Below are 15,344 nucleotides of genomic sequence, written 5' to 3' on the forward strand. Positions count from 1 at the left end.
CACACAAAGAGGAATTGTCTCTCTCACTCACTCACTCTCTCTCACACACACACACACACACACACTAACAAGTCTTTTACACAGAGTGTGTTAGTGGGTTGTTGTGTGCTTCCAGCCTGGGGTGTCTAGGGATGGATATACTGCAGGTGTCATGGCTGTGCTGTGTGCCAGGGGAGCCGTTCATCTCCCGTTTTTAAATGTCTAACGTTCAAGCAACACTCTGCTTTATGAGTGTGAATGTTGGCGTAACGCTTGGTGTTCATTGGGGCCGTAACTCCTGCCCGGTCCCCTCGGCGCTGTGGCTGGGATTTATCGTCCAGCTTACAGTGGAGGGATTGCCGCGGGGACCGTTAGCACTCGTTCCCTCGTTCTCTGGCTTGGTCATTTTATTTGACATGTCCTTTAAGTCCTTTAAAGAATTGGGCGTTTCTGCCGAACGCCTGAGCTCTTTCTGCAAGAGATGGATGGGCCGTGTTCAAAGGTCTGTATGTTCTCCCTCCATCCCTCCATCCCTCGTTCTCTCTTTTTATTCCCCTCCTCCTCCCTCCTGAGCTTTATAGGGTGGTATTACGGCTGTCAGCAAGCCAAGCAAGGGATTTGGGCTTGTTTTGTTTCTGCCTCTCAAGATAATGCTCTCTCCTTTCTCCTGTGGAGAATAACAAAAGTGAAAGTAGAGCGATAAAGCAACACATCGACTTTAGCTTGTTTAGTTTGGGTTTGTACTCTGGTTCCGTGGCACCGCAGGCTGAAGTGGAGACAGACTGTGTGTGTGCTGGTACGCTCTAGCCCTATTCATGCAGCTGGCCCTGGGATCAATGGCAACTGTGCTGATTGTTCGAGGCTGGCGGACGTTTTAGAAAAATCGTTAAGATGTAAAACAAGCCATTGTGATCCCAGATTGTTCCCTCAGGGAGTTGCGCGTGTGCGTGCGTGTTTGTGTGCACATTGCAACAGAGTGTTTATTTTCTCTTTTTAAAAAGTTTTTATTTGACACACACAAGGCCTATTGAATGTGATTCGTGACAACATCGATGACGTGAGCAGAGAGAAAGAAGCCGAAAAATGAAAGGTTACAGAGACTTAAAAACATGAATTGACTTAACTGTGTGTGTGTGTGTGTGTGTGTGTGTGTGTGTGTGTGTGTGTGTGTGTGTGTGTGTGTGTGTGTGTGTGTGTGTGTGTTATGGTACCATGTCATGTAGTGTTTTGTAATACAGTCCAGGCCCTCAGCACAAATCCCTTCTACAGAGTGAGCCAGATCTGCATGAACACACCAACACTCTGCTCATCACCACACACACACACACACACACACATACACACACACACACACACATTTGTTTTACTATCCTTGTGGGGATCAAACAATTGATTCCCATTCAAAATCCTATTTTCCCTAACCTTAACCCCTAACCCTAATTCTAACCCTAATTGTAACCCTAAACCTAACCATTTTTCATTGTGGGGACCGGCGAAATGTCCCCACTTGTCCAAATTGTCCTTGTTTTAATATTCCTTGTGAGGACTTCTGGCCCCCACAAGGATAGCAAATCCAAAAAACAGACCCACACATTCCCTGGTATTGCTGTCCCCTTTTATCTTGTACTTTTTATAGTGGAGTGCTAGGCCTACTTGCTCAGAGGGAATTGTGTTTTCTTGAAGTCATGTTATGTGGATTAAATAATGTATCTACGGAAGCTCCCCTTCCTAGGGATTGTGCTGCTTATCATTTTGAGCTGAACAAAGAGGTATAATCGCACCAACAACAAAAAAAATGGTTGCATAAAGCTTACTTCGTTATTCAACGTTTTAAATGTTGTACTGCGTCAGGGATAGCGTACACAGACGTTTCAGCCTTACAGCGTTCTTCATTGTGTAGGTAAAATGTTCTTTCTTTCAAAACAGCATTTATCAAGATCAGCAGGTGCTTCTAATCAGGGTTGTCCCTCATCTGCCAATCAGGGCCCCTCTGGTCTACCTGTATATATATTAGTCACAAAGAGATACATAATTATAGGGGATGGGAGAGGGTACGAGGAACAACTCAACCATCAATCACCTAAATACATCACATCAATTCATGTGATAGCCCACCACAAAGGACATCAGGCACAGCCGTTCATAAATATGTGGGGCCAACCTCATAAACGATGTGCAAAATCTGATTTGGACAGTGTGCCAGTCTAAATGTGGCTTATAGGAAGGAGGTGGAGTCGAATTGTTTGTTTTAACCGCGTGGAGATGGGTAATTGAATGTATATATCCACATGGCTTCTCTTTTGGAGTAATGTGTTGTCAAAGTCACCTCTTCTATGTGATGGATTCATCTTCCATCCCGACGCAACGCAATTTCATCAATAGAATGATTTTGTTCGAAAGTGTCTCGCGAAGTGGCGAGGTGACATCTTGACGTCCAATAGTGGATGTATGTTCTCCAAGACGTACTTTCAAGGTGTGGGATGTTTTAAAAAAATATATTTTTGGGGGGGGAGGGGAGCAGACATAAACAGAATATTACAGGCTGCACAGTGAACCCAGCCTTGAACCAGCTGCTACCCCACTGGACCTCTCCTTCCCATCTTCCTGAGAATGTCACTACTGTGTACTTTCACATCTTCCATGTCATGTCAGATGTACACTGCCGGGTTTTCTAATGATCAATTAGCCTTTTTAAAATAATAAACTTGGATTAGCTAACACAACGTGCCATTGGAACACAGGAGTGATGGTTGCTGATAATGGGCCTATGTACATATTCCATTAAAAATCAGCCGTTTCCAGCTACAATAATCATTTACAACATTAACAATGTCTACACTGTATTTCTGATCTATTTGATGCTATTTTAGTGGACAAAAAATGACATTTCTCAGTGACCCAAAACGTTTGAACGGTAGTGTAGCTTCTATGACCTGTTATGTAACCCAGCACCCCCTGTTGTCTCTTTTCAGTAACGGCACGGCCGGGAAGATGAACGGCGCGCTGGAGCATTCGGACCAGCCCGACCCAGACGCCATCAAGATGTTCGTGGGCCAGATCCCTCGCTCCTGGTCAGAGAAGGAGCTGAAGGAGCTGTTTGAGCCCTACGGGGCTGTCTATCAGATCAACATCCTCCGAGACCGCAGCCAGAACCCTCCACAGAGCAAAGGTATGGCGGAGAGACAGTCATACACACACAGACCGAACACACACAACAGCCAGAACACTCAGCCGAACAAAGATAAGATGGAGAATCACTCACTCACTCGCAGCTTATGCAATCCTACACAATACACAAGCAAGCAATAAACACAAAGGCATACTGTACAGTACACATGTATAAATTCCATCAATTCCAGACTGATATTTCTCTGAAACTGTGTCTTCGACACAAAACACAATTAATATATACATGTTCATCTCATCCGCCTTTTCCTGATGAACTTGTCAAGTCAGAGAGAAAACAAAAGAGGCTGCTGAGCCGACAATGAGACAATGCTGCTGCCACATTAGCAGACACGCATCAACCACAGAGAGCGAGAGCGAGACAACAGAATGCACTGTGATGACAGGCAGCTTGAGGAGACAGTGGGAGTAGGCGGATGGAAGATGTATGGGGGAGAGGGAGACGGGGAGAGAGAGAGAGAGGAGATTTTGGTAAGGGCCACTGCAGACACGCACCTGTTTATGTCATATTTGATTTATCTTCACTAAATAAAGGAATAAAAAGGAAGAATGGAAGAGAAGGAGCAAGCGCTTTCCCTCGCCACCTCGTCCCCACAGCATCTCTCTGTTTTGCTCTCTCTTTTCCCCCCTCGTCTCTCTCTCCATCCCTCTCTCTTTCTGAGTCACAAGCTCCCACAAGCCTTGACACAGCAATTCACCAGTCTGCCAAGAGGAGACAGGGACACACCTAAATCAAATCATTCGGCCTAAACTCACTGTCATGTGCTATGTGTTTGTATGCGTGTGTCTGAGTGGGTTCATGCTTGTGTGTCTCTCTCGCTCTCCCTTTCTCCCTCTCCATCTCTCCGCATCTCCTCCTCTGTCTGTGTCCCTAACCTCTGGATGACTTCTCTTCCTCTTTGTTTCTCCGTAGGGGATGAGGCCAATATGTTGCTCTCGTCAACCTCTCCTCTCTCCCTCCATGGTGTCTTTCTCTGTCGCTAAGCCCTTGATTCGTTCTGATTTTCTCTGGTTGATGAGTCAAAGTGTGGGAGAGTGTCACTCATAGACACTTTACTTTAAGTAGGGAGAACAGCCTCTCATCTCTTCCTTGAGACTGTAAACACTCAACAATCTCTCGCTCTCTCTCTCTCTTTGTCTGGCCTGTAAAATGGAGGATTGGATTGAACAGGAAATTGAGTGTTTGATAGAGCTCTGTCTAGGCTTGTATATTCCCAGGCTTTAGGCGCTGTTGTTTTCTCGTCGTTAAGTAAGCACTCTCTAGCGCGACATGGCCTTGTGAGAGCCCTCTCACACGGTGGAGCCGCAATGGCCCCCCTCGGCTCCACAGTTGCACTGGAGCCAATTCTCATTTCATTGGTGTCAAGGAAACTGTGCCCCTTTTCCCTCGGTCTGTTTAGCTTAAATGAATGACCATATTTTCAGAATGGTCTCAGTTAAATGGTTGAGGGAGTGTGCTCCGTCGCCCTTGGCGATCTAGAGGCCGGGTCAGCGGCTCTCCCTCTATTACTAGAGTCATTTGGATTTGTGAAGTGGAGTTTATTTTTATTTTTTATTTTTCTCTCTCTCTCCATTCTTCTCTAATCCATTGATGGTAGATACACACATTCCTCCTTACACATACTGTTACTGATGCTTCTAGAAAATGTTTTCATACATTTTTCATGTAAAGATGGCACAATGAATACATTTTACACCAGTGAGTTGGTAGACAGTGTTTCCCACCTGAGTGGTTGTTCTGCAGGAAGGGCAGCTGCTAGCTGAGTTGAGCCTGGTCCCAGGCCTGGACTATCTGATGGACGCTGTGTGTGTCTGTGTGAACGCTGGCCAGTGCAGTATGGGCAGTTTAGTTTGGCTGCTGTTGCTTTAATGTGTTAAGAGTCAATAAACAGATGAGTGGAGAAAGCGAGAGAGAATTTGATTTAGCACTGAGAGAGGGGGATGAGAGAGGGAGGAGAGGAGAGAGGGCCAGAGGGGTAAACAAAGACAGTCTTCCTCTCTCTCCAACAGTTTGCATCCCAGGTTTGTTTGCGTCTGTTGTCTAGCCGGGTGTGTACAGCACAGCACAGTTGTGTGTGTGTTGATATGGGACATACTATGTCATTCATCTTAATGATCGCACCTGTCCTCATGGGTACAGAGGCGCAGCATGCATACATACGCGCGCACACACACACACAATGGGTGTAATGTCTTCATTAGCAAGTTGTGTATATATATATACTGCACAATTCTCCAGACATGGTGTCTGAAAGAACGACACCTCATATCAGCAACACACACACACACACACACACACACACACGCTGAAATATAATAATAGCTCACAGTATCTGATTCTCCATCACCACTCTCCATGTACATCTACTCTGGGGTTTCCCACTGTAGTGTCCAGGGGCATCCAGCTCTCCACCGGCACACATTCACCGTTACAATTCTAATTCAACCTCATTCTCCCACAACGCTGAGGCAACGCTGGGCAAATGCTTTGCCTCCCAACACAATTATCTCCTCTAATGGATTCAGTAGAGACCGGGCCGGCCGGAGTCAGAACACTGATTTATTTCATTCTTTCCTAAAGCAGCACAGCCAATTAAATTGCCATAACAAGACATTCGCTTTGTTAGCTGTCTACCCAAGTCCAATTAGTGAGTGACTGCAGGTGGATTTTATAATGGGGGGTGTATTGGCATGCCTCAGTGGTGAAGCTAGTTGCCTGGATAGAGCAGTGCAGTGCTGGAAGCCTACTCAGAGTGTTCAGGGTTAGCCAGGAGACAGCATTTTGAGGATTTCATTTGGAGCCGTTTTTCCACAGTTAGTTGTGGTGGATTTATAAAGTGTAAAGTGCTGTGTGTCCTAATCTAGTCTGAAGGTACAGTGGACTTAAGGAGATATTGCCAGTCAAAGAACCAATCTTCTCAACACAGGCCACTATGGTTGATTGTACCTCCCAACCCCCGTCTCTCACTCTCTTCCCCCTCTATCAATCCACTCCTCTCCTGCTTTATTGAGTATGATCTATTTCTGTCTCTCCCGTCTCTCACTCTCTCTCTCTCTCTCTCTCTCTCTCACACACACACACACAGACTATAGTGTTCTCCCGTGTAGTCACTCTAACCAGAGGGTGGTGCGGTCAGTAATTGCAGCAGCAGAGTTAATTAATGTAGGTCAGAGGCTGAGTGGAGCCCTGGGGTCACGGGGGTTTTTCCTGGGTGCTGGGGCCCGGTGAAGAGTGCTGGGGCCCGGTGAAGAGTGCAGGGACCTGGTGTAGAGTGCCCTCTAACCCCCCTCCCTCACATTCATCTCCTCCATCTAGCTCTGCACAACCAGAATAGTGCTTTTCATTCCTCCGACTCTCTCTCCCTCTCTCTCTCCCTCTCTCCCTCTCTCCCTCTCCCCCTCTCTCTCTCTCTCTCCCCCTCTCTCTCTCCCCCTCTCTCTCTCTCTCTACTCTCTGTTAATAAACCATGCTAACATTCTGTTCCTCGTCTGCTGCACTCAATCTGCAAACTGATGAAATCGTTCTGCTCTTTTTCACCCCTCCATGCCAGTCCTCTCTTCTCTTACCCCTCTCCATGCCTCTTCATCCCTGTCTTCTCTCTCTATCCCTTTTATTTTTCCTCTACCTCCCTCTCTCTACCCACCCTCTCTACCCACCTCTCTCTACCCGCCCTCTCTACCCCCCCCCTCTGCCCCCCCCTCTCTACCCGCCCTCTCTCTACCCGCCCTCTCTACCCCCCCCCTCTACCCCCCCCTCTCTACCCACCTCTCTCTACCCGCCCTCTCTACCCCCCCCCTCTACCCCCCCTCTGCCCCCCCCTCTCTACCCACCTCTCTCTACCCCCCCCATCTCTACCCCCCATCTCTACCCCCCTATCTCTACCCCCCCTCTCTACCCAACTCTCTCCACCCCCCTCTCTACCCCCCTCTCTCTACCCCCCACCTCTCTACCCCCCACCTCTCTACCCCCCCCACCTCTCTACCCCCCCTCTCTCTCTACCCCCCACCTCTCTACCCCCCCTCTCTCTCTACCCCCCACCTCTCTACCCCCCCCTCTCTACCCCCCCTCTCTCTACCCCCCACCTCTCCCACCCCCCCACCTCTCTACCCACCTCTCTCTACCCCCCACCTCTCTACCCCACCTCTCTCTACCCCACCTCTCTCTGTCTACTATGATGGTGTGGACCTGTGGTTGTGGATGTTGTTATTGACAGTGTGAGAAGGGCACCGTTTTTTTGTGCAGTCAAAAGGCTCCTTCAGTAGATATAAAGCATTTATGAACACCGTCTCTCTCCTAATCTCTATTCCTCTCACAGGCTGCTCTCTACTCCCCCCTCCCCTCTCTCTGCATTGTGTGTGTGTGTGTGTGTGTGTGTGTGTGTGTGTGTGTATATTTCTTTCTCCTCTGTGTGTTTTGTGCATGCCTGCATGTGTGTGTGTGTGTGGTGTCTTTTATGCCTTGTTGGCCTTCATATAAATGTTGAGAGAGAGGGAGGCTATTCACAGTACACTCAGTGAACTCACATATTGAGTGTCTCGGTCTTGTCTCTGTGTCGGACACATTTATACTCTGTCTTGTCTCTGTGTCGGACACATTTATATTCTGTCTTGTCTCTGTGTCGGACACATTTATATTCTGTCTTGTCTCTGTGTCGGACACATTTATACTCTGTCTTGAATCTGTGTTGGATACATTTATACTCTGTCTTGTCTCTGTGTCGGACACATTTATATTCTGTCTTGTCTCTGTGTCGGACACATTTATATTCTGTCTTGTCTCTGTGTCGGACACATTTATACTCTGTCTTGAATCTGTGTTGGATACATTTATATTCTGTCTTGTCTCTGTGTCGGACACATTTATACTCTGTCTTGTCTCTGTGTCGGACACATTTATACTCGGTCTTGAATCTGTGTTGGATACATTTATATTCTGTCTTGTCTCTGTGTCGGACACATTTATACTCTGTCTTGTCTCTGTGTCGGACACATTTATACTCGGTCTTGAATCTGTGTCGGACACATTTATACTCGGTCTTGAATCTGTGTTGGACACATTTATATTCTGTCTTGTCTCTGTGTCGGACACATTTATACTCGGTCTTGAATCTGTGTCGGACACATTTATATTCGGTCTTGAATCTGTGTCGGACACATTTATATTCGGTCTTGAATCTGTCTCGGACACATTTATATTCGGTCTTGAATCTGTCTCGGACACATTTATACTCGGTCTTGAATCTGTGTCGGACACATTTATACTCGGTCTTGAATCTGTCTCGGACAGTGAGGACTCGTCATTTTTTCCCCGAGACCAGCAGAGTAAAAAACGCATAATTATCAGCTTCCATTCAGTCAGCAGGTAAAACCATTTCTCCAGGCCAAATATATACAGTCCTTTCTGGATGCATTAATACAGTCTCTTAACAGCCTTTATATCTATTATAGACATGTTTCTGCAGTGGTGAACCTATAGGCCTTCAGTGTGTGACAGGTTAGTACAGTGGTGAACCTATAGGTCTTCAGTGTGTGACAGGTTAGTACAGTGGTGAACCTATAGGCCTTCAGTGTGTGACAGGTTAGTACAGTGGTGAACCTATAGGCCTTCAGTGTGTGACAGGTTAGTACAGTGGTGAACCTATAGGTCTTCAGTGTGTGACAGGTTAGTACAGTGGTGAACCTATAGGTCTTCAGTGTGTGACAGGTCAGTACAGTGGTGAACCTATAGGTCTTCAGTGTGTGACAGGTTAGTACAGTGGTGAACCTATAGACCTTCAGTGTGTGACAGGTTAGTACAGTGGTGAACCTATAGACCTTCAGTGTGTGACAGGTTAGTACAGTGGTGAACCTATAGACCTTCAGTGTGTGACAGGTTAGTACAGTGGTGAACCTATAGGTCTTCAGTGTGTGACAGGTTAGTACAGTGGTGAACCTATAGGTCTTCAGTGTGTGACAGGTTAGTACAGTGGTGAACCTATAGGTCTTCAGTGTGTGACAGGTTAGTACAGTGGTGAACCTATAGGTCTTCAGTGTGTGACAGGTTAGTACAGTGGTGAACCTATAGGTCTTCAGTGTGTGACAGGTTAGTACAGTGGTGAACCTATAGACCTTCAGTGTGTGACAGGTTAGTACAGTGGTGAACCTATAGACCTTCAGTGTGTGACAGGTTAGTACAGTGGTGAACCTATAGGTCTTCAGTGTGTGACAGGTTAGTACAGTGGTGAACCTATAGGTCTTCAGTGTGTGACAGGTTAGTACAGTGGTGAACCTATAGGTCTTCAGTGTGTGACAGGTTAGTACAGTGGTGAACCTATAGGTCTTCAGTGTGTGACAGGTTAGTACAGTGGTGAACCTATAGGCCTTCAGTGTGTGACAGGTTAGTACAGTGGTGAACCTATAGGCCTTCAGTATGTGACAGTGGTGAACCTATAGGTCTTCAGTGTGTGACAGGTTAGTACAGTGGTGAACCTATAGGTCTTCAGTGTGTGACAGGTTAGTACAGTGGTGAACCTATAGACCTTCAGTGTGTGACAGGTTAGTACAGTGGTGAACCTATAGGTCTTCAGTGTGTGACAGGTTAGTACAGTGGTGAACCTATAGGTCTTCAGTGTGTGACAGGTTAGTACAGTGGTGAACCTATAGGTCTTCAGTGTGTGACAGGTTAGTACAGTGGTGAACCTATAGGTCTTCAGTGTGTGACAGGTTAGTACAGTGGTGAACCTATAGACCTTCAGTGTGTGACAGGTTAGTACAGTGGTGAACCTATAGACCTTCAGTGTGTGACAGGTTAGTACAGTGGTGAACCTATAGGTCTTCAGTGTGTGACAGGTTAGTACAGTGGTGAACCTATAGGTCTTCAGTGTGTGACAGGTTAGTACAGTGGTGAACCTATAGGTCTTCAGTGTGTGACAGGTTAGTACAGTGGTGAACCTATAGGTCTTCAGTGTGTGACAGGTTAGTACAGTGGTGAACCTATAGGTCTTCAGTGTGTGACAGGTTAGTACAGTGGTGAACCTATAGGTCTTCAGTGTGTGACAGGTTAGTACAGTGGTGAACCTATAGGTCTTCAGTGTGACAGGTTAGTACAGTGGTGAACCTATAGGTCTTCAGTGTGTGACAGGTTAGTACAGTGGTGAACCTATAGACCTTCAGTGTGTGACAGGTTAGTACAGTGGTGAACCTATAGGTCTTCAGTGTGTGACAGGTTAGTACAGTGGTGAACCTATAGGTCTTCAGTGTGTGACAGGTTAGTACAGTGGTGAACCTATAGGTCTTCAGTGTGTGACAGGTTAGTACAGTGGTGAACCTATAGGTCTTCAGTGTGTGACAGGTTAGTACAGTGGTGAACCTATAGGTCTTCAGTGTGTGACAGGTAGGTGATTCTGAAAGGACAGCCATCGTAATACCAGTACACTCATGTAGGAGAGGGCACTTTTTGTAAAACACAAAGGGCCAGTGGTGTAGTGGAGGCTGTACACGGGTATAAGCCGTACACTCACCTTTTTTTCAATGGACATTGCGTATACTCACTTCTTAATCCCTACTGATGCGTATCAAAGCAGTGTAGTGGAGGTATACGACTTATCAATTTTACAGTACAATAGAGACATCATGCATAAAGTAGCCTTGTTTGCCGTGCACATAACCTAGTTTCAGTGGAATATCATGTGCAGGCAGGACGTGTGCAGCTCTCAACGTGTTTTGGCATGGAGCAGCTCACAGAAGAATGACATCGGTAGAAGGGTAGGGTAGGAAAGACATTTCAATTTATGATATCTACCAGTATATGGTAACTAAGGCAACAATGGGTATGCAAACCAGGTATTTAAAAAGTTATGTCCGAAGTGTTGGTTAGTAGTCTATTTGTGATGCACAATTGTCAATGTGCTTTTTGCATCAGCGGCATAGACATGGATGGGCCTGGGTGGACAGAGGCCCACCCACTGGGGAGCCAGGCCCTGACAGGCCCACCCAATCAGATTGATGTGGTTTAAACATTGTTGTGGACTTAACCCATCACATTTTTTTATTTTTTTGTATTTCCATATTTATTCTTTTGGAGAGTGAAAAATCTGAGAGTAAAACTCTGTATAATCTCTAGGAAAACAGGGGTCCTTTCCTTTGCTGGGCAGGCCGTTTGAGAACTTTTTGGCAAAATGTTAGTATACCCACTTCTCCAGAAACCACTACACCACTGCATAGGGTCGATGGAAAGACAGCAGTCACACACAGCATGATGTTAAAGGAGAAGCAGTCCATAAACCAGTAGGTCCTATTCATAAGAAGACAAAAACAAAACATGAAGCATTTCCCAATTGACTTACTTCCCATTGCAAAAACACATTTCAAGTGGATCTGACAGAGTTGTAACTACTGTGCAGATATGAAACAAACAGACAATCTAATATCAGTCAAAAATATCAAATTCCCAGTTTATGCTACAAAACCAACTTTATAAGAGGTTTTAAAAACAGGTTCTATTTGACTCAACATTTCATGCTGAAGTCTAAGGCATTGTTGGCAGAATAGATGGATGCAGTTCAATGCATGATTAATATAATTCACCAATACACAGCTGGCCTGCTACATTGTTTTCAGCCTCCATTCGGGATTTCAGTTTCAATGACTCGATATTCTGGACAAAAACGGACGAATGTAACGAAGGATGGGAATGTCAATACAATAAAACTAGCATGGGCAATGATCACAAGTCAGTCATAACGTGGCTAATAGGCTAGAGTATCTATTTATGTACTGTAGCAAGCTAAAAACACGGAGCCTAACGTTAGCTGGATAGATGGCTAGCTAGCTGCTAGGAGGATGTCATGCCATTGGAGTAGTGGGTGAGTGACTGACGTTTTCCCCTCACATCGTTTTTCGGTGGCTATACACAGCTAGAGTTGCAGGTGTCATTTGGTTAGCTAGCAAGAACTTGAACAACTGTTATCCAATTAGAATATCTCTTGCTTTCGCAAATTCACTTTGGCTAACTGGGCTCCCAAGTGGCGCAGTGCTACAGGAGTCACTACAGACAATCTGGTTCGAATCCAGACTGTATCACCACCAGCCATGATTGGGAGTCCCATAGGGCGGCGCACAATTGGCCCAGCGTTGTCCAAGTTTGGCCGGTGTAGGCCGTCATTGTAAATAAGAATTTGTTCTTAACTGTCTTGCCTAGTTAAATAAAGGTTAAAAATAAAGGTTAAATAAAAAAATATATATACTCCGATTTCAGAGCACTCTCGTTTGAGTGTGCCAGAGCGCAGAACAACTGATGAATTTATGAATGCGCAACACCTCCTGAATATGACCGCGTAAGTAAAAGTTGAAAAAAAAGTCAGAGCTAGTCAAGGTGAGTAAAATGGTCAGATTGAGTTGTTCTCTCATTTAGCCAGTTAGCTTGGGTGCTTGGTTGGGACAAGCATGCATTGGCAGGCAAGCTACAGAAGGACGTGGTGGCTACAATTCCCCATTGTTTATCAGTGCAATTTTGATGGCCAACTAGCTGAAAAAGCTTGAGAGGGTTTATCTAATGTTCCTTCATTAGATTTTAGCTTATCTTGCTCTGGCTAGCATTAGTATCTTGTTGTTGTTGATGTGCATAACTGAGGGTGAGAGAGCCTACCTTTTCATAGTTGTTTGCTCAGTAGGACTGTAAAGTTCCCAAATGTAACAGGACTCCCGTAGTATTTACATATTTGCAGAAATCCATTCAGGTGTATTTTGTGGCATTTGGCAAATGCGTTCTAATGATCTAAAGTAGCGCTGTTGCAACGGCCTGTAAACACACACAGTCCAGTTCAAAATGAATGATGGCAGGTCTGTGTGACAAATGGCTTGTTTGTATAAAGGCCTACTGCAGCTCTGATTGGCTATAGCACACCGGTCTGTGTAGACTCCGGTCCCGGACAAGACAGATGTTTTTATTCGGTTTTATTTACTGCAGTGTCTTTTAATTGTCCAAACGCACGGCCGCTTTCCCACTCTATATTACTATAGACTTTTCACAAATGCCTTACTATACGTAATAACCAAACATTCTAAGAATCTATGAAAATGTGAAAATGACCATATCTAAGTGGTCACTTGTCAGAAAATGTTTACAAAATGTGTCATATTCTTCCTGGGGGTGTAAATGTTATATTGCTAAAATGCTGTCAGTTCCAATTTAAATGCAACAATGTTTCACACGTACAAGTTATTTTCAAAGTGAGCTAACAACAGCAAAAGCGCGATGCAATAAAAAAACACAGTTCCCCTCAGCAGATGGTGATCATTATTCTTGAAAAGAGAGAAGCTAACACATTAGCAACAACATCCTCTTTGTTAACACTTGCTGGCCTCCAAGTAGGCAGAAGTTTTTGTAAAAACGGTCCCACCCAATACAGTTGAATGGCATATGCCTTTATCTATCTTCTGATGGCCTAGCTGGTGCCTGACTTAGCTAGCTAGATTAATCTCCCCAGAGACCAGCAAAGAAAAATTCTAATTGGTGTTAATGCTCAGTGTTAACCTTTATCGACAAAAACTTTTAAATCAGAACAGCATTATTATTATACTCATTATTTTATAAACTCTTAGCCCTTGTCTGAAGGCTTAGAAGGCCCATTGTTCCCCACTGTGTTTGGGTTAGTAATATTTGTAAAGTGTCTCTATTTTCCTCAACATGCATTTCTTCACTATTCTGAATGTCTAAAGAATCCACATGTTGTTCTGAAATATGAACCCAGAAATACTGGACATTTTGAACTCTTATTATGGTGCTGATTTGACTAAATTATAATCATGGTCTTTAATTTGACTTGCATTTTTCTGGTCTCGGTCTTGACTCTGTCTTGGACCCCATTCTCAGTCTTGACTCGGTCTCGCCACTCCTCCGGTCTCGGTCTTGAATCGGTCTCGCCCCTCCTCCGGTCTTGGTCTTGAATCGGTCTCGCCCCTCCTCCGGTCTTGGTCTTAAATCGGTCTCGCCCCTCCTCCGGTCTTGGTCTTGAATCGGTCTCGCCCCTCCTCTGGTCTTGGTCTTGAATCGGTCTCGCCCCTCCTCCGGTCTTGGTCTTGAATCGGTTTCGCCCCTCCTCCAGTCTTGGTCTTGAATCGGTCTCGCCCCTCCTCCGGTCTTGGTCTTGAATCGGTTTTGCCCCTCCTCCGGTCTTGGTCTTGAATCGGTCTCGCCCCTCCTCCGGTCTTGGTCTTGAATCGGTCTCGCCCCTCCTCCGGTCTTGGTCTTGAATCGGTCTCGCCCCTCCTCCAGTCTTGGACTTGAATCGGTCTCGCCCCTCCTCCAGTCTTGGACTTGAATCGGTCTTGCCCCTCCTCCGGTCTTGGACTTGAATCGGTCTTGCCCCTCCTCCGGTCTTGGACTTGAATCGGTCTCGCCCCTCCTCCAGTCTTGGACTTGAATCGGTCTCACCCCTCCTCCGGTCTTGGACTTGAATCGGTCTCACCCCTCCTCCGGTCTTGGACTTGAATCGGTCTTGCCCCTCCTCCGGTCTTGGTCTTGAATCGGTCTTGCTTTAGGTGGTCTCGAACACAGCATTGAGTACACTACTGCTAGTTTTGTGCATGAGCCCAATTCTGATCTTTTTTTCACTAATTGTTCTTTTGACTAATCACATACGCTCCGAAAAATACCTGATGTTAAAAAATATCTGATGTGCAGAGACCTGATGTGATTAGTCAAAAGACCAATTCGTGAAAAAATGGGTCTGCTTGTCTAAACGCAGCCTTAGTGTGTGAGAACTATGCTCTGCTCTTTGATCTTCTTCCTGACAGCACGCCAACAGGGACAGCCAACCACACGCCGCATCGCTATCCCTCACAGGCCCTATGCTATGAGAATGACAATACACACCACTACTGCTACATTTACCATCCCATACACAGGCCCTACGCTATGGGGATCACAATAGGCCTCTGCTAGGCTAAGACACTAATGCAAGGCTAAGCAACGCTGATACAACACAAATGGTAGGGAATCCCAATACACACCACTAACACGCTAACCCCCCCATACCTATGATAACACTATAAGAGCTAAATAGGCTGTGTGCTTTGGGAACCACAATACACATATATTGCCAGACTCTGGGCTAACCCTTCCCTTCCTACGCTATGGGAATGACAACAGTGCTAATACGAAGCTCAAAGCTGTCCATACACAGGCCCCACACCATGGG

The 15,344-nt window shown here is 45.7% G+C and overlaps 1 protein-coding gene across 27 annotated transcripts in view; it reads left to right on the top strand.

Annotated features, from left to right (window-relative positions):
* Nucleotides 1-15,344, top strand: part of LOC106609337 (CUGBP Elav-like family member 2) — a 189,266-nt gene that overhangs the window by 123,234 nt on the left and 50,688 nt on the right. For all 27 annotated transcript variants that reach the window (XM_045722032.1, XM_045722028.1, XM_045722031.1 and 24 more), the window contains one exon: nt 2,952-3,148. In XM_045722032.1, the coding sequence (XP_045577988.1) occupies nt 2,952-3,148 (197 nt within the window). The remainder of the gene's footprint in view (nt 1-2,951; nt 3,149-15,344) is intronic.

This window comes from Salmo salar, chromosome ssa07 (genome assembly GCF_905237065.1).
Source record: "Salmo salar chromosome ssa07, Ssal_v3.1, whole genome shotgun sequence".
NCBI lineage: Eukaryota > Metazoa > Chordata > Actinopteri > Salmoniformes > Salmonidae > Salmo > Salmo salar.